The 25,110-nt window shown below is 39.1% G+C and overlaps 3 protein-coding genes across 4 annotated transcripts in view; 2 read left to right on the plus strand and 1 right to left on the minus strand.

The window, feature by feature from the left end:
- Positions 1-8,295, minus strand: part of igf2r (insulin-like growth factor 2 receptor) — a 53,174-nt gene extending 44,879 nt beyond the window's left edge. Inside the window, exons 1-2 of the mRNA XM_004550672.6 lie at positions 8,064-8,295; positions 6,168-6,307 (exon numbers count right to left, since the gene is read on the minus strand). Of these exons, the coding sequence (XP_004550729.2) occupies positions 6,168-6,307; positions 8,064-8,194 (271 nt within the window). The 5' untranslated portion in view covers positions 8,195-8,295. The remainder of the gene's footprint in view (positions 1-6,167; positions 6,308-8,063) is intronic.
- A 2,399-nt stretch (positions 8,296-10,694) lies between these two features.
- Positions 10,695-15,409, plus strand: LOC101469373 (zinc metalloproteinase nas-7). Its single transcript, XM_076874548.1, has 17 exons — positions 10,695-10,812; positions 10,889-10,927; positions 11,010-11,075; positions 11,533-11,583; positions 11,792-11,842; positions 11,952-11,999; positions 12,310-12,360; positions 12,557-12,607; positions 12,881-12,940; positions 13,052-13,111; positions 13,183-13,239; positions 13,604-13,650; positions 13,724-13,793; positions 13,869-13,983; positions 14,522-14,694; positions 15,095-15,176; positions 15,267-15,409. Exons 1-17 carry the CDS (start codon positions 10,764-10,766, stop codon positions 15,397-15,399), a joined length of 1,203 nt encoding a protein of 400 aa, XP_076730663.1. The 5' UTR covers positions 10,695-10,763; the 3' UTR covers positions 15,400-15,409.
- A 1,366-nt stretch (positions 15,410-16,775) lies between these two features.
- ttll2 (tubulin tyrosine ligase-like family, member 2) lies at positions 16,776-23,826 on the plus strand. Of its 2 annotated transcripts, XM_076874095.1 has the most exons (8): positions 16,776-17,158; positions 17,251-17,339; positions 17,810-17,891; positions 17,982-18,523; positions 19,332-19,568; positions 20,281-20,515; positions 21,445-22,811; positions 23,037-23,826. In XM_076874095.1, the coding sequence occupies exons 6-8, from the start codon at positions 20,294-20,296 to the stop codon at positions 23,356-23,358; spliced, it is 1,911 nt and encodes a 636-aa protein (XP_076730210.1). In that variant the 5' UTR covers positions 16,776-17,158; positions 17,251-17,339; positions 17,810-17,891; positions 17,982-18,523; positions 19,332-19,568; positions 20,281-20,293; the 3' UTR covers positions 23,359-23,826. The 2 variants fall into 2 exon arrangements, with proteins under 2 accessions (XP_076730210.1, XP_076730209.1); XM_076874094.1 differs by having other exon boundaries at positions 17,982-19,568.
- The last annotated feature ends 1,284 nt before the right edge of the window (positions 23,827-25,110 follow it).

Consider the following 25,110-nt stretch of genomic DNA (forward strand, 5'->3'; position numbering starts at 1 on the left):
ACACTCATACAGTGTAACGAAACATGGCTTCGGGGCTTCTCCGGTGGACTGGGACATTAATCTGAGCGGTAAGAAGGAATGTGGCAAGACTGCACTAGCTGTGATTGAAACGTGGTGCCATCCTGGATATGTTACTGCAAAGAAACATTTGTGGCCTGAATACTGAAGATGAAGAAATGCATCCATGTGACTCGCTGAGGGAATTTGTCATTGCTGCTGCTGCTGTTTGAATCAACACACCGTTTGGATTCCTCTGTCAGCTGATGCAAGGCTCATCCCAACAACTGTGGCTGTGTGAATGGATGAGGATAATAAATGGGTCCAGATGGTCCTCAACACCACTTAATGACCATACAACTGAACACTCTCTCCAAAATCTTAGTCGCAGATACAGGAAATCGTTACCACCTCAGCCTGTAATATTTACATTCATTTTAGATTCAAGCTTTTGTATCATATTAGATTTTGAGATCTTCACTTTTTCTACAACTTCACAATTTTTAAGATAAATTGTCTCATCTCACATCATCGTTATCATCTTGAATCAAAATAGCTGATGTGTTGGGCCAGAAAACAGAAAACAAATTCAACTCCTTGAGCTTGACTTTGGAATCAATTCTAAGGAGTACCAAACCATTTTCCCCCTCTCAACAGAAGGACAGAATGAATACTTCTTGGACTGTAAAAGGAACAATAGACTTGTTCTGTAAACAGGAAAAAAAAAAGTAACGGAGTGGAGTAGAACAGAAAAGCAAAGCAGACCAGAGCATAACACAGACAATGGTCGACAAGGTCTGTGATGAATTCTAGTGGCTCATGATTTACTCTGGTGAAGTGTTTTATTTTGGCCAAGAACTACTCTAAACAAACATATTTAGTTCATTATCAAGTAATAGAAAAAAAGAAAGTCAAATTCTGGCATTTTAAAAGACTAAAAACATTTTTAGCTAAAAAGAGGTGTTGTTCTGCTAAATGTCTACTTTATGAGATCTAATAGTTCTCATAACACTTCTTTTTGTTTTGATTTATCACCTTACAAGTTCTGAGAGCCCAACGTCACTTTTTAAATGGTTAGAAGAACCAACAAAGAACCACATTTAAAAGACCTGACAGGCACTTTTGGTTAATAAAGCCATCAATCATCAGATTGATTCCAAAGTAATTCTTATTTGACTAGTTTATAGATTTGATGTCTTCATTTGATTACACCAGTTCTATTTAACTTAATTAATTTTGCAGGTCCTGAGACAAAGCGTTTTCTTTGTTTCCAAAAACAAACCATGACAGAAAAAGTTGGAGAGCCACTCGCTCGGCTGAATTGCAAAAAGACGATGGACCCCTCAAACAATTTGGGGGACGATGAATAAAGACACAGACACAAGAGGCCTTTAAAGACAGATGCTGTTTGTGGATGTTGCTGACACACAGCATCGGCAGCATCAGCAGACCGATCAGCACAGAGACGGGATCTCTGATGAAGCTCTGAAAGACAATTAGCACTGTAACCCCTGCTGTCAGCAACAACACTGAAATTTTCCAAAAGAAAAACAGTACTAATGTTCTCACTTGTCATCCTACGAAACAGGAAAGTGCAATAATATATGCACCTTCTAAACCAAATAAGGTCTCTCTTCCAAAAGTATTAAAAATTTATACTCAAAATTATGTAATTATGAGCCTTTTTTTCTTTTTTAATACTTTGACACGATCAACAGAAAAGTAATTATTATACGTGATTTGAATATATTCAAACACAATACTGCACATTTTAAAGAGCATTTATAAACCGTTTTGTGACATCTTGTAGGGAAAAAAAATGATTGAAAGGAAAATCCAAAGTATATTCAAGCATGTTGTGATTTCATTTTGGGGGGGGTTGTGGTCTTCAAAAACTAAAAATAAATCTGAAATTAACTTTCTCCATCAGTGCTCCTGCGACAATAGAGGCAACACCATGCAGAATACGCTGTAGCTGCCCGTTTATGCATTAATTTATTCGCTTCACAGCGTGATGAACTATTGCATTTTCAGTTTATGGAAGTTAAATGTCACAGATGAGCAAACGGCACTATGTGAAAGGAGGGTTTCATTCTGGCATTTTAATATGTAAACAGTATTTAACCTTTGGCGTTGCTCTGTTTGATAGCATCCTCTCGTGTCCCTCTTATCTAATTTTTTTAAACAGACTCATATATTCTTACAAAGTGCAGGCTTTGACTGTACTGCAGATGGATCATGAGACATTATTAGCAATAAGTAGACTTTCATAACTACTTTTAACATTCAAGTTTAATTAACATGAAATGTTGACATTTAAAATTGAAGCAGAATGAAAAAAGTAATAATTATAATAATTTCTCCACTTTCAAGTATTTTTTGTTCCTGAACTTTTCTTACATCTTTCATTAGCAGTGAAATGGCACAGTGCTGAGGCTAGAAGTAAAGTGATGGAAACCATTAAATCTTTAGAGGATCGAAGGGAATCAGTGAAGTTTCTGTAACGATTGTTTAGTGACTAAATGTTTAGGTAGGCCACAGCAAGTTTTCAGACTTTGAAATGAGCCACTGCAGTCTCACATTTGGGAACAGCTGGCATCAACATTACAATGACACCGACAATAAATAATAATAAATCATAAGCACATTAACAGGCTACCTACAGTGGGGCAAAAAAGTATTTAGTCAGCCACCGATTGTGCAAGTTCCCCCACTTAAAATGATGACAGAGGTCAGTAATTTGCACCAGAGGTACACTTCAACTGTGAGAGACAGAATGTGAAAAAAAAAAATCCATGAATTCACATGGTAGGATTTGTAAAGAATTTATTCGTAAATTATGGTGGAAAATAAGTATTTGGTCACCTCAAACAAGGAAAATCTCTGGCTCTCACAGACCTGTAACGTCTTCTGTAAGAAGCTTTTCTGTCCCCCACTCGTTACCTGTATGAATGGCACCTGTTTGAACTCATCATCTGTATAAAAGACACCTGTCCACAGCCTCAAACAGTCAGACTCCAAACTCCGCCATGGCCAAGACCAAAGAGCTTTCGAAGGACACCAGGAAAAGTATTGTAGACCTGCACCAGACTGGGAAGAGTGAATCTACAATAGGCAAGCAGCTTGGTGTGAAAAAAATCAACTGTGGGAGCAATCATCAGAAAATGGAAGACATACAAGACCACTGATAATCTCCCTCGATCTGGGGCTCCACGCAAGATCTCATCCCGTGGGGTCAAAATGATCATGGGAACGGTGAGCAAAGATCCCAGAACCACACGGGGGGACCTGGTGAATGACCTGCAGAGAGCTGGGACCAAAGTAACAAAGGTCACCATCAGTAACACACTACAACGGCAGGGAATCAAATCCCGCAGTGCCAGACGTGTTCCGCTGCTGAAGCCAGTGCATGTCCAGGCCCGTCTGAAGTTTGCCAGAGAGCACATGGATGATACAGCAGAGGATTGGGAGAATGTCATGTGGTCAGATGAAACCAAAGTAGAACTTTTTGGTATAAACTCAACTCGTCGTGTTTGGAGGAAGAAGAATACTGAGTTGCATCCCAAGAACACCATACCTACTGTGAAGCATGGGGGTGGAAACATCATGCTATGGGGCTGTTTTTCTGCCAAGGGGACAGGACGACTGATCCGTGTTAAGGACAGAATGAATGGGGCCATGTATCGTGAGATTTTGAGCCAAAACCTCCTTCCATCAGTGAGAACTCTGAAGATGAAACGAGGCTGGGTCTTCCAACATGACAATGATCCAAAACACACCGCCCGGGCAACAAAGGAGTGGCTCCGTAAGAAGCATTTGAAAGTCCTGGAGTGGCCTAGCCAGTCTCCAGACCTCAACCCCATAGAAAATCTGTGGCGGGAGTTGAAAGTCCGTGTTGCTCGGCGACAGCCCCAAAACATCACTGCTCTCGAGAAGATCTGCATGGAGGAATGGGCCAAAATACCAGCTACTGTGTGTGCAAACCTGGTAAAGACCTATAGTAAACGTTTGACCTCTGTTATTGCCAACAAAGGTTATGTTACAAAGTATTGAGTTGTATTTTTGTCATTGACCAAATACTTATTTTCCACCCTGATTTACGAATAAATTCTTTACAAATCCTACCATGTGGATTCATGGATTTTTTTTTTTTTCCACATTCTGTCTCTCACAGTTGAAGTGTACCTCTGGTGCAAATTACTGACCTCTGTCATCATTTTAGGTGGGGGAACTTGCACAATCGGTGGCTGACTAAATACTTTTTTGCCCCACTGTATATAGGCAAGCTGTAGTTAGCAAATAATTTGTATGAGGAAAAGTTTTTTAAATAAGTACATAAATAAAACACTTTCCTTCCCTCTGACTTTTCACAATTTTGACCCTGTAAAGACATGTTATATTAGGATTCTAGACCAAAAAAACAAAACAAAGATCAGTTCTACAGAAGACACACTTTTCTCTACAAAACATTTGCCTTTTAGCAGGACTTCAAGGTTCAAGACAAAGTCCAGTTTCATGCGTCATTCAGACACAAAATGAAGAGTGCACATATTACCAAATTGTGCGTAAAATATAATATTTAGCATCCACAGGATGTACACGTTTTCAACACATCCCCATTAACGATCTGTAAAGCACTCTGCCGTGTGACTGTCATGAGACACAGCTAACAGCATGCTTGCAAACAGACCAAAATGATTGTAAGATAAAATCCTTTTTACAGCAATAAGATGCTTGAATGTGCACAGGACACCAACTAATGAGGATTTTCAGTCAGCAGTAACCTGTTTGTTTTTCCATACAAGCCTAAAGCTAACGCCTAAAACTCAACTCTCAAATTAGCAGGAATTAGATTAACTCATTTCCTTTAACTCTTAGCCAAACACACACACGCGCTCTATCACTGGCCACACAATAAACATCGCTCTCAGAACAGCGAAAGTTACTTAACGTAGCGTCTTGCTGTAGTACTATCATGGAAATTGCACTGTATTCACGCTGAAGACAACATACTGAGTTTCTATATTACTAGCACTATACTACTATAATGAGCCATCTGGATGCTGCCATGCCTGGCTGATTTGTGATTCAAGACGCTGTCCTACTGACATCAATTCAGTGCTGTTTATATAGAGCCAAATAATAAGATCAGTCATCCCAGGGCACTTTACACTATTGTTGAAAGGATCCCAAATAAAACCAGACCAGTGGTGGGCGGATGTCTGTCTCAGTAGGTTGTAGTGAGAACAGTCTGACTCAAGAAGTAGACTGTTTGTGTTAGCTTTCTACTACATGAAGCATCTTCCACCCTTTTTGCTGTTGAGAGTTTTCAAAATCCTTTGGACAAAAACCTCAAAGCCAACAGCCATCAAGCTGTATACCCAACCTAACGGCACTAAAAAGCATCTTTACGGTCTATCCGTATATATAGGGAATAACTTCTCCATTTGGATCTTCTTAAAGCTTTAAAGCCATGGCTGCTGTGGCTGACAGGTGTCCTGATACATGCACGTAGGGCTCATCTTCTCTACTTTAAATTAGTTAACTGCATCGCTCCAGCACATTTGTGCTTCTAGGGGCATTTCTGGAGCATATCTTAATGTATGGTAGAGGTCATCCATTTTTTTGATGAGCAACATATGCAGGATTATGCATTTCAGGCTTTAAATCAGCATCTCTCATCCACTTTCAATGGGGATGACATCGTGCATCACCCAAACTGAATTGTGAATTTGTTGTTTTGCTTAGTTTGCAGTGTTTGGCATGAAAAACTTTTCAAGTGCCAGCTAATCAGCTAAAGTCATGAAAATAACCCGAGAGAGTGAGATGACTGCCTGTCCATTCAACAAGAAAATCAAAGAGAAGTTGATCGCTGTGGTTAGTCTGCTGTGTATGTAGAAAGTTAGTAACACGAAGCCAGCCTGCTATGATGATTGTGTTTTGTATGGATACTAATACTGGATCTCAGGCTTAAGATGATAGTGACAGGTTTAAAAAACAAAACAAAACACTGAACTGAGCATTTTACCCCCTGCACCAGAATCATGATTTGTGCAGAACAGTCATTCTTCAGCATGATGGGACAGCAAGAGGAGGAACAGCTAACAAACAGTGGGCAGGTTGGTGGGCACTATAACCCACATAAAGAACAAGGCAGACAGAAAACTCACCAACAGACTGCTCTTTGTTGGTTGTGAGGTTTCGTAAACACATGGCAGTGTCAGCTCCACAGCTGGTTGGTGGTGAAGAGTCACAGAGCTTTAGTGTATATCTCACTTTATTATCTTGATCTATTGCCTCCCATTTATATCTGCAAGACAAGGAATAGAAGACAATAAGCAAATAGATACCCAGGAAATGAGCTTGTTGGCCCTGACCCCACAAAATTACAGTCTGGGACAACAAATGACTATCATTTCCACTGCTACTATAAAGATAAGTCATTGTTTTGGGCTGTAAATTTTTTTGAAAATTGTTAAAATAGTTACAATGAACAAATGGGAAATGAATCTTTAAAAATTTATACTGTGACTCGTGTTCTTTTACTTATTTCTCCTATAAAATAAATCACACTCATCTGTATAGCAAAAACACACTGACATATAAATGACAGTTTAAAATATCTAGTGGTTCACAGAAGTACAGCATTTATGTAAAAATTACGGTTCGTGCTTTGCAAATGTACGTTTTTCAGCTTTTTCCATCACGCAACCTTTGAGGAAATTTGAAGCTTTGACTTCTGATTTGACAAAACAAGAAATACAAACGTGCCTTCGAGTTTTAAATGATCTTCTTCTAAATTTACCACTTCAATCCTTGGCAGAAAATAACTGATGCCTTTCTCTAAATACCTAAAACTTAAATTTAAGGCATTCTTTTCTTTAACAAACAAATGTAACAATAACAATAAACAAAATGGACTAATCTGAGTTAAGTGAGATTAAACCAACTGGGATTAAAAACAGAGATAAGAAAGGAGGAGGTCATAAAATAATTTTTAAAAGCCCCATGCTTCCATTTCAGTGAGTGTGGAAAACACATGTGCAAGTCTTACACACACACACACGGTTTCACTTCTGATTTTTAACTAATATTGAAGTAATCTTTTTATGACACAGAAGTGAGGACAGTATTTAATGGTTGTATACTAAAAATTCCAACAGTTCAGAAATGCTCTTGTCATTTTCACTTTTATTAAAATATGAATTGATCATTAGCATCATTATTTCCCCCCTGTTGGGTATAACGTGATATGGTATTGTGTGATATTATGTTTTTCCTAATAAAACAGGTGCTGTAAAACCTAAAAAATACACAAATACACCGTGTTCTCTGAACGTAAGGAGTAATCCCACACATCAATACGGATATTGACCTAAACCAGACTGTAAAGGAACAGACGAGGAACAGAAACTAAGGGAGAAGTTAACTGTAAGCCATGTGTGTTTCTAACCAAGGTCCTCGGAAGCTGCCAAATCGAGGTAATATTAACACAGGCTGAACCTAAGCGTTGAGTCACCGGGTTATCATTTGCGCTTTATTGCTGAGTCAATATTTGAACAGCAGCTACTGAGACAACGCTCCACTAAAGAAGGACAACGCTGACTTTATTTTAACTCCCATATTTATGTTGTTATTCTCTTCCGGTGCGTTTATTTATATAAATACGCCGCTGCTCTGTGAGAAAAACGCAATGTTGTTAAGGTTTAACATTCCCCAATTAAGCACGGCAGTTTTGTGCACGTTTCGGCATTTATAGCTAAGCTTCACTTATTTCCTCGATGAACAAGAAAAACTAACTAGCATCGACGGTATGTGAGTTTCAGGGGTAGTCTGATTCAGCTGTACTGGTTTGCTAGCTGAATCAAACTTATTTAGGCTGTTTGCTAAATAAGAAATAAAACTACCTATGACTGGAAATAAGCATTAGTAGACATATTTCTCAATTCAGTTTATTTAGACGATGTGTGTACACGAGAGGACAACGGCTGCACCTTTAACGCTGTTAATCTGTCAGCAGCTGCAGTGTTTGTACCCCCAGAAGGTGTGTATGTGTGTGTTGTTACCTGCAGAGGTCCTGGTACCACGGGCTGTTGTTCTCCGTCGTTCCGGACCGAACCAACAAACAGCCTAGAAAGGCCGCGAACCACAGAGCCAGCTTCAGAGGCTCGAAGCGAGAACATTTATACCCAAACATGATGGTTACTGTACCGGGTAACGTCTGTGGAGCCTAACTAAGACGACATGATACAGCAGAGTGTCTCTGCTCCTCACCAAATCAGTAGGAAGTGACTTCATCACATGACAGGACATCACATGACTCTCATCATGTTGACTGAAGGGGCGTTCGCTGTCTGTGAGAAAAATCTGACATCTGAAAACGCGTGAAAAAGTGTCAAGTGTGACGTAAGTAATAGCCAGGGGTAATAAAACAATTTTGCCTACTTCTTCACAACAGGTGGCCACAGAAGGAATTTGTGTCTCCTCCCGGATATCTGCTGCTTGTTAGGTAAACATGCAAGCCAATACACAAGCGAACCATTAGGAAAAGTTACAAATGAAAAAAAAACCAAAAAAAAACCCCACACACCAAACAAATCAAACAAACCAACAAACAATAGAAACAAAAGCAATGTGTCAAACAGAAAAGGACAAACAAAATAACGAGAAAATGATCATATGTGAGGACATATAGCAAGAAAGTAATTGTAAATTTACATTTATGAATGTGGAAACTAGCAACAAGTAGCATTAACAGTAACAACAGTCACATCAACTCTTCTTCTTTCATTTTCATGATTTTTTGTGTTAAAGGGTAAGACATTATATGGATTTTTAAAAATTGTAATTTTTTTAAAGTGTTGAAATATTTTTATTGATGTCCAACAAATCCTAAAAATGACGTGTCTTACTGATGTTGTTTTATTGATATATTTTTTTAATCCCACATGCAATAAACCACTTTAAACTAAAAATCACACATATTTTTTTAACCATTTGTTATTATTGTAACTGTTTTGCGCTGTGCTGAACCAGATTCTTTTCCAAGTCATCACTTCAAACTTCACAAACTCTAAACCGTAGTTAATTGCTAATATTTGCATTTGATGACTTGAGACGACTGTTGGGCTGTAGTTTTAGATAAACAAACTGTAATTGGGCTGAATTAGATTTAATCATTTTTTCAGTTAATCAAGAAAATACACAACAGAACAAATTTACAACACAGTGCTAGTCACTAACAAAAAACCCATGTCACACAATCATGACTTGAGCTATTGTAACTGTCAAACGTATGTACCTATCAAACCTACTTATCACCCCAATGCATCACTATTGATTAAAAAATGAATTAACAACAAGAAAAGATTTTATCACTCTTGTGATTCTCCAAGTGACAGAATAAACAAGTTGAATTTTTCTAGTTACAAATACGTCACTGTATGTCCGACGTTACATGAATGCGACATTTCTCATGACACATAGCCAAGAGGTTGACTCGAAGTATTTAGCCCTGAAGTTTGTCTTACAGGTCAATCCTGTTCTGAAGTCGCTTCATTGACTTCTAACCTTCCACTCGTGAAACATTGACAACATTTATTAGAGGATTCTACTGTGAGACATCCTTCAGTCTGATAGCGAACATAGCTGTGACTAAACTGCAGTTCAGGACCAAATTACATTAAATACAATTAAATAAGCTTCTCTAGGTTTTCATTTTGCGCCATCTTGTGGTCATGCTCGAGCAACGAAACTGGGAAAGGTGTCAGACTTACTTGTTTACAAAGTAATAAACTGAAAGTTTATTACATTTAATCTGTTATTTGTTAGTTTAGTATACCAGGCTGTGGGTACTGCCTCTGTCAGTAATAAGGCTATAAAATTAGCAATAATTCAGGCCTGTGATTTGGATGAAATTAACAGTGAAGATATAATGAAATCCAAAAAATATTCACCTTTGCAAAAATATCCAGATTACATTTGTTTGCAAGCTGGTTCAGGTCCCTGTGTTTGACAACCTTGGTTCAGAGCCAGCTAAGCAATCTGAGGTATTTACTGCTGTTATTGTTACAGCAACCTAACCTAGGCACATCGTTGCATTATGGGAGGAAGTGGAGAGACGCCACACAAACATGAAATACTTTAGCCAGTGTATTCATACCCAGGACCTTCTTGCTGTGAGCCAACAGTGCTAACCACGCCACCACTGCTGCACAGCAGTCATTTATTTAAAGGTACTTTCTCTTCCAGTATTCATTAAAAAAAAATTAATTTAAGCAGTCATAGATCTCCAGAATATATATGAAGAAGAGTTGAAGAGCTATGAGGGTCCTTTAAAAGTAGTTCTTGTTTATTTGGATTTTATTGGACAGCAGATTTACAGGTGAGTCACAGGTGGACAAAAAGGTGAACACATATATTTTGCAACCACATTAGAGTCCCATGACCTCCACAAAGCAAGGGCATTAGAGAACAAATACATAATATGACACATTAAAAAAAGGCATGATATCCAGCTCAAATGCATAATAAATGACATTTTGCTGTCTCTCCCATAATCTCAATTCAAGATTGTTTGAGTGTTATATCGCCTCCTTGTGAAATGTCTCTTCCTACACTGCCAACCAAAAATAATGTAGCACCATCTAGTGGTTTAATTTTAGTTTGGACCGTTGTAATCAGTGGAAGTGATGACACCTGTGGAGACAGTAACATGTCTATATCAGAGAGACAACACCTGTTACAGCTTTTCTCTTTGCCAAAAGATGTCTTGCTGCATTATGTGGCTGCTGGCCGCCTTCTGCCTGTCAACAGGTACAGCCTAAAAACATATGTACTGCAAAGTATGGATTTTTAGCTTAATAGTGATAATGTTTTTGTGTGTATGTAGTTGGCAGTGTTCCCATCAGTCCCGCCGGTCCTTTCGCAGGTTGGTGCTCATTAAATTCATTTGCATGTTTGATTTGCATATGCTGCAACATATCAAATCTGAGGATTCTACATTTTTGTAGGTAATGTTTCTTTAAATGCCACTACCGCGGGTGGGTATGAGAGCACCACTGCAGCGACTCCAAGAGGTAAGCTCCAGAGTTTGTTTGTTTTTTTTAATTCATAATCAATAACATTTCCAAATGTAGTTAAGATATTGAAAGTGTCACTTTCAGTTAGTGCCTATTTTTGTGTGGGTGTGGGGGTGTGTGTGGATTTCAGGGTGGATGCAGTGTGAGATGTGCAGCAGTTCCCCTTACTTGTGACATGATAGATTTTTGATGTGATGTTTTTTTTAATTACGCCCACAATGCCACCGGCTCTGCTCCAGACTTGTGATCAGTTTATGCACTTGCACTGTTTTTTAGATTTGCTAGAATACAATGATGACTTAAAGATTTTCTAACACTTGATACAATAGAAGTTTCTACAGACAGAATATTTTTTGCTTCATGGGTCCCCGGTATTTGTGTCATATGCTGAAAGTTCTTTACACTCTTAAAATAAGTGGAAACATCATTGATATTAGCTGTATTTTTATTTCAGATTATGCCTTTTCTCTAAATCCCACCATGAATACCACCAGCTCTGCTCCAGGTTGGTGCTCACTGAATCACTCAGAATATTTTTCATTTGCTAGATCATGAATCCAGTCCACTTAACTGTCTCCAGGGTGGTTGTTGTGCATCTGGTATTATTTAGTGTGGACCACTGCATACAATGGCTGTCCAGTAACCCAGAATATTTGATTCTGGTATCGTTACGGTCATTTATATGAAATATATGTACTGGATTTTCATTTCAGTGGGTGCAACTCCTTTAAATGATGCTCTGAATGCCAGCAGTCTTGCTGAAGGTTGGTTCGGAATTATTTTAGAGTTATGTCTTTGGAAAGCCATTATTGTCCAATATATTTTGTACATGCTTAAAAGTGGAAATTGTCAATACTGGTCTTTGCCTTTCAGATCATATTTTTTTAGAAAACACTCTGAACGCTACGAGCTCTGTTCCAGGTTGGCATCTGGTTAATTCACTAGCACCCTTATACATTTGTTACTTTCTCTAATTAAGAAAATTGTTTTGGGAATTGTACCATTTCTATGGTTATGTATAACCAAAGAACAGATTTAGTATTTTGTTTCGTGCGCTTTATAAACACTGCTTCCATTTCGGTTGGCACAGCTCCTTTAAATGATGCCCTGAATGCAAGCAGTCTTGCTGAACGTTTGTGCTAATGTGTTTCTGTGGGTTATGTCATTGGAAAGTCATCAGTGTTAATATAACTCTGCCTGTTCAAAAAGCGAAACTTGATGTTTGTTTCAGACAATGCCATATATTTAAATGACACCTTCAATACCATCAGCTCTGCTCCAGGTTGGTGGTCACTGAGTGACTCAGATTATTTTCCATTGGTAGAATATGAATTCCATCATTATTCTTAACTCCCTTGTAAATCCCAGGATGGTTGGTGTGTGAAATTCTTTGATTATTATTATTTTTGTATTGTTACGGTCATTTATATGGAATCTGTACTGCACAATGTAAACCCTGGATGTGCTTTATATTTCAGGTGGTGCAACTCCTTTAAATTATGCTCTGAATATCACCAGTCTTGCTGAAGGTTGGTGCAAATAATTGCTTTGTCATTGGAAGGCCATTAGTGTTAGTTTACTGTGTACATGCTTAAAAATTGGAAAGATGGTCAATATTGGATGTTTGTTTCAGATTATCCCTTAAATTTGAATGACACCCACAATAATACAGACTCTGCTACAGTTTTGTGTTGGCTTGACTCACTTGCACTAGTCTACTGTTCTAAGATTAGACATTGACAGACAGCTCCTGCAGATTAATTGTATCCTTCTTGATTTAAAAACATTGTGCGTACTTGTAGTTGGTTTAGTTGGTCCACGATTTTTAACTGATGCCCTGAATGCCACCAGTCCTGCTGCAGGTTGGTCATTATTTTTGTGGTTTACATCTTCACAATTAGTTTTTAGTATTAGTATTTTGTACATGCTTAAAAGTGGAAACATGATGGACGTTGAATGCGTTTCTGTTTCAGACTACGCCACATCTTTCAATGACACCCACATTACTTCAAATACAACTGGCTCTGCTCCAGGTCTGTTTTCACAGGACTTCAGACTGTCAGGTTTTATGTTTGAGGTGTTCTAAATATGTGGCTGTCTGCAGGTGCTGCAGCTCCAGAACCTGAATCTTCAAAGAATAAGAGTGCAGAAACTTTGACAGGTAAAACTTGAGCATAGCATGAGATTAGACTGGCCACAATCCTGGCAGATTAGCTAGTGTTAGCACTTATACACATCCTATTATAGACAGTATTTAAGATGCTTTAGCCAGCCCAGATGAGATAGTCAGATCCCATCAAGCACTATTTCAGTTAATCGATGTCCAATCAGCTGGCTCTGTTGTGGGATCTTTCTTATCTCGCTGCCTCTTGCCTTGCACATATGGCCATGGAACAGCCAATCACAAAATTGAGCCTTACTCCAGATGGAAAAACCAGCCTCTTGATTAGTGGGCCACACTAAACCACTTAATTTTCATGTCCAATGACTACTTTTTCTGATTTTTAAATCCTGCACTTTGTCAGAGTTTGATCAAGACATGCCAGTCCAGGAGGGAGACATTCTAATTCCGGTAAGATGGAGGAGTTTTATATTTATTTATGTTTTGTGTGGTACTGCTGATTGCTGTATGTTTAAACTTGCAGGAGAGCAGAAATGCTGTACACACTCTGTGGCCGGATGCCACCACCTCTTACATCATCACTGATGAACTGGGTAGGTTGTTGTCCCTCAAATAGGACCAGATATTTGATTACTGAATGATAACTGATTTGGTTTTGACTCCAACAGTTTCCCGAGAGGCAGAAATTAAAGCTGCCTTTAAGATGATATCGGATGTCACATGTATTCGTTTTAAGAAACGAGACACCGAGTCGAGCTATTTGAAGCTTGTGACTGGCAATGGGTAAGAAGTCAACTATCTCTGGGTAGGTTTGTTATTTTGTTAAAGATGAAGCAGTACAGGAAATTGCTATAACAAATTGTTTCCTTGGAAACAATTTGTTATGGCAAAGCAACAGTAAGGAAAATCAGAAACTTCCAGCATTTGCGGGCCTGCCCTTTGCCACTCCTGTTTTTATTACAGGTCTGTCTCTAAAGGCTTCAATCATTCAATCCCATTTTATACTGTGGTGGTTTCACTAGAGACTTGAACACTGGATACTAGAAAGGGATGGGGAAGAAAAGCTTTAATGAAAGATTAATAGATGGGGAAACGACATGCTTGGCAGCAAAAGGGAAAGCCCATAAAGTAGGCACTCATTAAAGCCTACCCAACAATTATTTAATCTTATTACTAGTTTGTGACACAAATTGAGGCCTGTTCCATTCAATTTGGTACATTTTGGCTTCAGCCTCCATTATCCATATATTCAGACATTAAGGGAGAATCTCAGGTCAGAACTGAGTGGTTGAACTCTAACATTTATTTATTTTGCACCTAGCTGTGCCTCATTCGTTGGTTGTCAAGGAGGAGCCCAACGGCTCTTCTTTGCTTCAGAGTGCACCGTGGGGAACCTTTGCCATGAGCTGCTCCATGCTCTGGGACTGTATCATGAACACACTCGTGAAGACCGGGATAAATATGTCACAGTGAACTGGCAGAATATTGTGGCAGGTACACAAGCTTGTTTGCTTTTTGCATTAGTTGTAATGCAGTTAAAAACAAGTTGTATCCAGATTGTTCACTCAGCCCAGTTCCTTTGGATGCAATTGAAGTCTTTGGTCAGTAAAAGTGAGACCTCTTGGTTTGTATAATGGAAAATATGCCCCCAGTGGTGTCGATGGAATGTAAAGTATGACTTTGTGCACATGAATGTTAAGATCCTCTCCTGCCAGCTCAGTCCCTCCTTGTCAAAGCCTTCATCTTCTTGAAACAAGAACTATAACTGTCTCTTGTAATGCACATCAAAAAAGGAACATTAACTTGAGTATGAAGAAATTACTTTGGCTATTATTGTGATACAGTAGGTGCATCATGTTCAACTATGCCATTTTGGATTTCTTTTTCCTTAAAGGTAAAGAAAATAACTTCAAGGTGAAGCATGGAAACACTCAAAACCTACCATATGATCTCGCGTCCATAATGCACTACGGGCGGTAAGTTGACGACTTCCTCATTTTATTTTCTAATTTTAAAGTACTTGAAACAGACTCCAGATAAGTTTACCCTCCCCCCTGGTCTTGCAGGGATTTCTTCAGTACAAATGGAAATCCAACTGTGTTGCCTAAGCAGAGTGGTGTGGAGATAGGTCAGAGGAAACATCTGAGCCAGCTGGACATAGAAAGATTGAATAAACTCTACAGCTGTGGTAAATTGTGAAACTAAACAATTGCGTGTTTCATTTTATAACCATTACATGTTGAATTGACAGTAAATGTGGCACAGACAAAAGCAACCCTGAAATTTCTTTCAGGTCTTATCTTAGGTCGGATACTGCAGTACCTCCTGCCTGACAGGAGTAGTTTGTCTTAACACTGTTGTTATTGTTACCCAGGCAAATCTTTGCATCATGGGAGGAAGTGGAGAGACACCACACAAATATGAAATCCTTCAGCTAGTGTATTCAACCCAACACCTTGCTGTGAGCCAACAGTGTTAATCACTACATCACTATGCTGCACAGCAGTCATTTTAAAATACTTTTCCAGTAATCATTCAAATATTCATTTAAGCAGTCATATCTCCAGAATACATATGAAGAGTTCGAGGTAGTTGTTTATTTGGATTTTACTGGACAGATTCACAGGTGATGGGGGGGGGAAGAGAGAATACACATCTTGCAAGCACATTAGATTCCCATGACTTCCACATAGGAAGGGCATTAGAGAACAAATACATGACATAACATGTTTTCATTAAAAAAAATAAAAAGACATACTTTCACAAAAAAATTCTATACCCAGCGTATTATTTTATAGATTGGTTCAGAAGGGTAAAGAAAAAAAATCAATTATTAATCTCAGGAGTTTCCCCTTCAGCTCAAATGCATAATAAATGACATTTTGCTGTCTCTCCCATAATATCAGTTCAAGATTGAGTGTATGTCGCCTCCCTGTAAAATGTCTCTTCTATGACAGCCAAACAGGAATAATGTAGCGTCATCTTGTGGTTTAATTGTAATTTGCAACGCTGTAATCAGTGGAAGTGATGACACCTGTGGAGATGGTAACATGTATATATCCGAGAGACAAAAGCTTTTACAACTTTTCTTTCTCAAAAGATTCCTTGCTGCCTTCTGTGGCTGCTGGCTGCCTTCTGCATGTCAAGAGGTACAGCATAAAAACATACGTTCTACAAAGTGTGGATTTTTAGCTGAATATTAATAATTAGTGATGGCCAAATGAAGCTTTCTGAAGCTTGTATTGAAAAAACGGTTCATTACTCGAAGCTTTTCAACAGTCCTCTCTGGTGACATCTGCTGGCCAAAAATATGAAGAGCAGCTTGAATCCACAAAAGACCAACCAAACCAACTGCTTCATAATGATTGCTCACTCTGCAGAGTGGAATTCTGTCTGATATTGGGCTGCCGTTGTTGCTTTGAACGTGTATTTGTTGGTGGTTTAAAAAAAAAAAGTGGTTTATTTGTTTAATAAATAATTTTGACCAGTAAACTCTCCTTTTTTAAACATGCACCATTGTGTGGTCTTTCTTTGCTTATGTCTTCTTGATGTTGGTAAATACAATAATTGAAAAATACCACAGTACATATAATGTACAACACATTATGGAGTATGCTTCTGCTGTGAGGTCCTGCCTCCATGCAATTAACCGCTAGACGGGTGTATTTATAAATAATATTATATTAGGGACATTTTCCCAGACCTATTTCTGATCTGGGGGTAGAATTGATTGTGAAATGGAAAGGGAAAATGCTTATGAACTTGCAAATTAAAAACATGATGCATTTAAAGTAGCCCTGTCTCATTTTTATTTAAGAGTCTTTGTTCTAGTGTGCGATGGCCAAACCTGCTGATTTAAATTTAGCCATTTAAATCAGCTGTAATGGATCAAGAACACCTCTAAAACCTGCAGGACACCAGCCCTCGAGGCCTGGGTTTGGACACCACTGCTCTAGAGGTTATTTTTATTTATAATCAGTAACATTTAAAGTGTATTTATGTTTAAAGTTTAACTTTCAGTTGGTGTCCTTTTATTTTTTTTTTCTAAAGATACTCATCAGGTTGGATGTTGGTGCAGACTACATGCATGTAGATTTCAGAGTGGATGCAGTGTGAAATGTGCAGCAATTCCCCTTATTGTAAGAGTTCTAATATGATATGATAGATTTTTGGACGTGTCTCTTTCAGATTATGCTTTTATTTTTCTTTTTAAAATTGCACCCACAATGCCACCAGCTCTGCTCCAGACTGGTGATCAGTTAATGCACTTGCACTATTTTTAGATTTGCTAGAACACAATGATGACTTAAAGAATTTCTAACACTTCTATTGTGATACAATAGAACCGTGAATACCACCAGCTCAGCTGCAGGTTGGTGTTCATTGAGTGACTTGGATTACTTTACATTAGTAGAATATGAATTCCTTTACTAATTTAATTTTCTTTACTCCTTTGTAAATCCCAGGATGGTTGGTATTGCAGCTCCTCTAAAACAAACGGCCAGAGCAGGCTAAATATCGGGATACTGACGCGCAGCAATAAACAAAAAAATGCACTTCTGAGCCATTTGTTCTGTTTATTCAACCATTACTGTCTTTTTCCTTAAAGGGAAAGAAAATAACCTCAAGGTGAAGCATGGAAACACTCAAAACCTAAAATATGATCCCAGCTCTATAATGCACTACCCGCTGTAAGTTGAAGTCATCCTTATTTCATGATTTCCAATTTTTTTTTAAGTACTTGAAACAGACTCTGGACCCCCACCCCATCTGTCTTGCAGGTCTCGCTTCAGTACAAATGGAAATCCAACTGTTGCCTAAGCAGAGTAGTCAAATTTATCTGTGTTGCAATAACTTTTGTTGCCACCATGGTCGTCTTCTTATGAACAACAGAAACACTACAGTAGCATCATGCCACATGCAAGAATCAAAAGATGAAATTTGTAAAAGCAGAAGGGGCAAGCAAAAAAGTTTAGAGCGATTCAGGCTCAATATTGACATTTGAAAAGCTGTATATGATGATCAGTCATGACTCGACATCGAGTGATGGAGGTATTGTGGGGAAGTTTGTCCAGTCTGAAAAGGAGACTGTGTAATATGAACATAGACATCCAGTGCTGTATTCTAAATGTACTTCATATATCCACAACGATCAACAGTAGCAGGCTGAGAGTCTAGTTTGGTCTGTAGGAGGAGCTAAGAGAACAGGAAGCCTGTCGGTATTAAGCTGTGGGTAACGTGATCAGAGAAGAAAGACTTTTGCATCCTACCTTTCATTTATCTGTCAGGAAACAACGGCTTTTAAAGTCAACTCAGTTTAAAGGTAAGCTCAGTAAATTTGACATTTATATTCAATTTTCATCCATTAGTGCATTTTCTTTAAGCAGTGCAGATGAAGACTTTCTTGCATTTTGTCCTTTGCTGCAAACATTGTGAGGAAATATCCTTGCCACTGTTTTTGTTTTGTGTGAGAAGAAGCAATCATATGTTCAAATGTTTTTAAGAGGTTTTCAAAGTCTGGAATGCAGCATAGTCCCCCTTTTAAATAGGAGCCTATTGGTAAGCTGGCATACTGAAGCTCCAGTCTGATCCCTCTTTCTTGGCAGACGGTGGACAAAGTGTCGGTTTTGTTTGGGCGTCTCAGATTTAGCGTGTAAATGCTTTGGATTACACACAAGGTGCTGAGTGTCCAGCCAAGAGATAAACTGTTAAGTGGCAGCTCAACGTTGTTTGAAACCTTTGAACTGTAGTTGAATTTTGCCTAGAAGATGCAAAAAGGATGTGGAAATTTTCCCACTCAAAATCTAGTAATTTTGCTCACAAACTCACTGGTGTGCCTGTGATCAACATGCCAAGCAAATGGATGCTTATATTTTGACGCAGATTTGAGTTGGCACATCTGGCAGCTCCGTGTAATCAAACCTGTTCGATATATATGCTCTTTTTTCCATGGTGCCATTTACTGTGATTAGGGTTCCTGGTCCATCAAAACACCCCCAAAGCATTAAGTTCCCACATGACAGTGGGGATGGTCTCCTTAAGGTGGAAGGCTTCTCATTTTTCACACTAAATGAAGGAAACATCATTGTGGACAAACAATTAAATTTTTGTTTCATCTGACCATAACACAGAAGACCAGAAGTCGTCTTCTTTGTCCAGATGACCCTTTACAAAGGCCAGGCGGGCTTTTGTGTGCCTTATCTGGAGAAGTGGCGTCCTCCTTGGTCTGCATTCATGGAACCAAGCAGTGTCAGAGTCCGTTGGAGTGCCTGCCTAGAGACATTGTCACCAGCAGAGCACAGATTCACCAGGATGGCCTTGGTGGTGATTCATTTTCACCTCTCTCACTATCCTCCTCGCCAACACAGGTGTTATTTTTGGCTTCCAACCACGTCCTCTGCAATTTTCCACAGCGTGGAACACCTTGTATTTTTTAATAATACTTTGCACTGTAGCCACTGGAACTTGAAAACATTTAGATATGGCCTTGTAGCCCCTTCCTGACTTGTGAACAGCCACAATGCAAAGCCGCAGGTCCTCCCTGAGCTTCTTTGTCCCAGCCATGACTGTCCACAAGCCAACTGCAGAGAACTGCTCTTTTTCACCTGTTGAGCTGATTAAAACAGCTATTCCCAATTAATCAGGGTATTTAGGATGCTTTAGAACATCTTGGATTTTTTTGGAATAATATAGAACTTTGGATTTTCCCAGAGACTGTGAAAGTTTGTAAAGGGTATGAATAATTTTGGACATGACACCTTTTGATCAAATGTAAATAAAACTTTCTGGAAAGCTTAAACTGTTAGTGTTTTAGGAAAACAGCTCTATTTTTTTTAGGTTCTCTTATGTTTTTGCGATGCATTTGGATGTTGGGTTTTTTTTGGATGATATCCGTGCACGTTTTATGGTCTGCCAATATTTGATAAAGTGATGACTATTTCTCCTATATGGCACTTTATCATGCTAAATTTCCTTTTATATCACACCACATCCTCCAATTTTATAAATGCTAAAATGCTAATGTAAGGTTATTAAATTAAGTTACAATAAAATTCTGACGTTATTCTGTTGTATCTATAGTGGGTGATGCTGCATGGCTGCATCCTTGGTGTTCAGACTGCACGACAGAGGCCCCGAGCTGGTGAGGGAGGTGCTTCTGGAGCGAGGCTGGGAGGAGTATAATGAAGGAGAGCGTGAGGAGGAAGACTGGAACCTTTACTGGAGAGGCTCTTTATTTCAGACCTCACAATATCACAACCTGCTGCCGTGGCAACGCCTCAACCACCATCCTAAAACTGTTGGCATCACACGCAAGGTGCACGTCTACATAGATTTTTTTTTTTTAACTTCATGTCATGACAGACGTATTACCAGAAAAAGAAACTGTTCATTTGAATCTCATTCCTACGTCGAGAAATGTAAACGACTCTCGTACAACAAAACTCAGCTCTTGAGCTGTTTAAAATTTTTTGTGTCAGTGCTTGAAATGTTGGAAAAGCACAAAGCATAACTTCTGGGATTCACACATCTGCAACCAGTTCAACTAACAAGCATGATTTTGGACCAGGAAATTCAAACCTAGAACCTTCCTGCAGTGAGGGTCCGTGGTAATTACTCTACCACTGTGCCATCTGGGCAGGAATGCAAAATATTAAAGAAAAAAAATTGTAAATGGATGATTAGTAGACTCTGACTACTTGTACATACGCTCACTTCATCTGAAACTTCAACCAAGTGTAATAGTATGTACATGAGAACGACAAGGAAGAGCATAATAGGTCCGTTTGAAATGTACTTTTTGTCGTTACCCTCTGCTGATTAAACTTTTATCACCAGGGGTCAGCATTATACCAGTGTTTGAGTTTCAGACGTGCTGTTCTCTTTGATATTTCTTATTTTCCCTGCCCTTATTTCCTGAACAGGCTTCGTCTTTTCTGGTGGAAAATGCAATTAACAACATTCTTAATGACTTTCTTTGTTAAATACAGGTTGTATTGATTCACTTTCTCATGATCCTGTGGTGCAAAGTGGTAATCTACTGCCCTTTGACTTCAACTTCTGAAATATCTTCAGCACACCACATAAATGTTTGTGATATAAAGTCAGTGGTTGTCTCTTCACATTCTGTTGATAGTTTTAGTTAATTTGGGAAGATTTTACATCATTTTCAACAAAGTAATTTTTAAAAAGAAAACCTGAATTTATACCAAATGAATTATTTGCATTTCTTTCGGATTTCTTTAGGATTGCTTGGCACGCAACCTGAGGAGAATGAAAGCAACATTTGGTTCAGCTCTCTATGACTTCAGTCCCACCACTTTCATCCTCCCCAATGACTACACCTGCTTCCTGGCTGAGTACAACAGACTGCGTCTGGCCAGAGGAACATCGGTCTACTGGATAGTTAAGCCTGTGGATCTCTCCAGAGGCCGAGGGATCTTCATCTTCGAGGATATTAAGGACTTGGTTTATGATTGCTCTGTTGTCATTCAGAGGTACATTAGCAGCTCTCTGCTGATCTCCGGCTACAAGTTTGACTTGAGGATTTATGTGTGTGTGAAGAGCTTTCATCCACTGACTGTGTACATTCATCAAGAAGGCCTGGTGCGTTTTGCCACTGAGAAGTTCAACCTGTCATCTCTGCATAACCTGTATGCTCACCTCACTAACACCAGCATCAACAAGTTCGGTCCCTTCTACAAAACTGAAAAAGGAAGAGTGGGCCGGGGATGTAAGTGGACCATGAGCAAATTCAGACATTTTCTCCACAGTCAACAGATCAACGAGCTGCTTCTGTGGCAGAGGATCAACAACATCGTCACTCTGACCCTCCTCGCCATTGCTACATCAGTGCCCTCCTGTCCTAACTGTGTGGAGTTGTTTGGATTTGACATCCTCATAGATGCCAAGTTTAAGCCCTGGCTGCTGGAGGTCAACTACAGCCCTGCACTCACACTGGACTGCCAAGCTGATATTTCAGTGAAGAAAAAGCTAGTCAGTGATGTCATTGATATGATGAACTACACATCGACCGACAGCTTAAGAGACAGAGCTTATCGGAAACATAGGTACAAGCAACCTTGTTTTAAGGCGAACCACCCGTCTGCACCTGTGCTCTCAACGTTAAACCATCAGAAGAAAAAGAGAGGTAACAAGGGCTCGCACACTCAAATTCTCCCTCTGCTAAAAACGTCTCATCAGCCTGAAAAGACAAAACGGGGTAAGCTTAAACAGCGTGACCTTGAAGCCAACTACCAAAGATGCCTTCCGCCTTTTGAATTATCGAAGATACGTGAAGCTAGATGCAGAATAATTAACACCAGTGCTATCAAACTCCACACCAACCAGACCCAAAACCCGATACTGGGCCAGGATTCAAGGACAAATGAGTCAGCGTTGAACAGACAGTCTCGTCAGCCTCTTGTATCGTACCTCATGAACAACGGGTCTCTTTACAGGTCTGATGTTACAAACCATGACAACTCTGAAACTGAAGCTGAGAGGCAGCGCTCAGGAGAGACAGACATTTCCTCTTTGACACCTGACACCCAGGAGAGTGAGGAAGCATTCACACGGCCTGCTGCGTCCTGGAAGCTCCCAAACATTTACAGGTACTGTAAATTTGCAAAATGTCAAACGAAGGCCAAATCGTTGGTTTTAAAAGTGGAAAGTTTGACCTATTACTATTACTTAAATTACTTCTGACTTGGAATATTTTACAATTTTGGTGAAAATTGCATTTTTATGCCTTGAAATTCATAAAACTGAAGCCAGTTTGAGAACCTTTAAATTTTTTAAAAAAGGGATGACAATTGACTCTTTTCAAACGTTCACAGCACAAAGCCAGTTCGGATCACTGCGGAGAAAACCACAGGGAATGGACAAAATATTCCACCAGTGAAGGTTGGAGACTTCATAAGGACGTTTCCATTTAACAGGGCTACTCTGAAAGCCTCGCAGCACGAACTGGACATAAGGACAGTCCTACAGGAGATTCAGAGCCTAACTGGACAGTTGGTTTCAGGCAAAGGACACAAGATGAAGAGCAGGAGAGAAGAGAAGGTGACAGCAGATAAGGATGCTGATACTGACTTTGATTCGCTGTTGTGGGGACCAAAAGATCCTCCATTGATCAGCCAATTCTTCAAATCAACTTAACCTGTGGCATACTCTAGCTGGTGTAAATGAATACTCACTTATACTGCATGGTGCTTTTCTACTGTTTTCTTTAGGGTTGGAGGCTCTGATAGGCTGTTTTTTTCTGGGTTGGTTTGTTTATTTGACCTAACACATCATTAGTGAGGATCCTACAGCCCTTTGTGTAGCTTGCATCAGAACATATTTCATTTATATGTTAAATATGATCAAATTTGCTGGTAAATTGAGTTTCTTTATATGCTGTAGTCACGGGAACAAGATTAGCTTTTATGTTAGAACACACGACCCACACGAAAACCTGTGGTTGTTAAAGAAACTTTTAGACAAACGTGTCTGTGATTGATTGTTTTTATGATTATAAAAAAGCGTTATTGGTTAGTAGTGGACTTTGACAGACTCACACGTGAACACATATTTTAATGGGCTGTGAGACAGTGACTCTTTTCTAATTAAAGTAGTTAATGTACACATTTTTGTCGTGTGGCTCTGAAATGTACTGTGGCTCTTTAAGTTGTTTGAAACTTTGAAAACATCTATTAGAAAGAGGGGATTTGCCATGAACTCTGCTGCTCTCACGCATCTGATCTGGTTCTGCACAAAACTGGTGAAAATGTGGACTTCTACGGAGATCACTAAGGCTTCAAAAGTTCTACAAAGTTGCCAGAAGGACAGGTATATAGCATTAAAGCTGAGTGGAACAGTGGTTAGCACTATTGCCTCACAGCAAGAAGGACCTGAGTTTGACTCTACCATAGGGCTGGGCCATGTCATACTGTTCACGATAATACCGGTATAATTTCATGCAACGATAAGAAAATGAAATATCGCGATAGAATATGGGTAAAACGCGCATGCGCAGTGCCTTTGTTTTCATATGCACATGGCGAAAAAGGCACGGCGGCGTATTGTGTGTGTATAACCTCTTTTTAAGTTTTGTGGATATTATACATGGTTATGCTGAGGATATGTCGGCCAATTTCCACCGGAAATGCCTTTTGGTTAAACTGTCAGCAAGGAATTTGCATTTGCACTGTTAAATTTTTATATAACTTTAATGCAAAAAACAGCTGCTTGTTTAAGTGAAAATACATTGATGGGTTCTTTTTTTTTTTTTGCACTAATAAAATTGTGGAGTTGTGAAGTATTTTGTGTCAATTATATCGTCAGTTATATCGTTATCGCACTTTCTGTGTAGAGTTTGCTTGTTGTCATAATAATGAGTTACAACTCAGTGCAAAGCTTCAAATATCAGAAGGAAACTGTATGTGTAGGTGATATTTCTCTGGTTTACGCTATAAAGCAGAAAACAATAAATGTTAAGGCCCAGATATGACCCACATCTGCCTTGACTTGCCACGTGACTAACAGTGTGTCTGGTTGCCACAGCTCCACCTTACATATGCTAGCTGTTACATGTGTGTCATGATCAGCTCTACACACAGACTGTATATAAAAGACAGATGCAGCCATCGTGAGGTCAATCACTGGGTTAGTTAAACCCCATTTATGAAGCCTTCGGCTGGGTTTTTCACAATCAACTAGGTTTGATTTTTGAATGCAAACATAATGGACACGGGAGGGGAGGATCTGATGTATTAGTTTGAAACGTTAGCTTAAATGTTAGTCAACTGACTTATTTACACTATGCTGCTGCAATTTAAATTTTTTTTTAAATCATGTTTTTATGCTCCATGTGAGGAACTAATGCACTTTGGGAAGTAAAAATCAAGTTTGTGCAGCGACTGAACTGAC

The sequence above is a fragment of the Maylandia zebra genome, linkage group LG15 (assembly GCF_041146795.1).
Source record: "Maylandia zebra isolate NMK-2024a linkage group LG15, Mzebra_GT3a, whole genome shotgun sequence".
Classification (NCBI taxonomy): domain Eukaryota; kingdom Metazoa; phylum Chordata; class Actinopteri; order Cichliformes; family Cichlidae; genus Maylandia; species Maylandia zebra.

What these genes read in the sequence shown, in the direction of transcription:
- LOC101469373 (XM_076874548.1), top strand. Translation starts at nt 10,764, where the DNA reads ATGTCTTGCTGCATTATGTGGCTGCTGGCCGCCTTCTGCCTGTCAACA. An exon ending in TACCACCAGCTCTGCTCCAG is followed by an intron (nt 11,584 to 11,791) that starts GTTGGTGCTCAC and finishes TTTTCATTTCAG; the next exon opens with TGGGTGCAACTCCTTTAAAT. An exon ending in TACCATCAGCTCTGCTCCAG is followed by an intron (nt 12,361 to 12,556) that starts GTTGGTGGTCAC and finishes TTTATATTTCAG; the next exon opens with GTGGTGCAACTCCTTTAAAT.
- ttll2 (XM_076874094.1), top strand. Translation starts at nt 20,294, where the DNA reads ATGGCTGCATCCTTGGTGTTCAGACTGCACGACAGAGGCCCCGAGCTG. An exon ending in CTGTTGGCATCACACGCAAG is followed by an intron (nt 20,516 to 21,444) that starts GTGCACGTCTAC and finishes GGATTTCTTTAG; the next exon opens with GATTGCTTGGCACGCAACCT. An exon ending in AAGCTCCCAAACATTTACAG is followed by an intron (nt 22,812 to 23,036) that starts GTACTGTAAATT and finishes AAACGTTCACAG; the next exon opens with CACAAAGCCAGTTCGGATCA.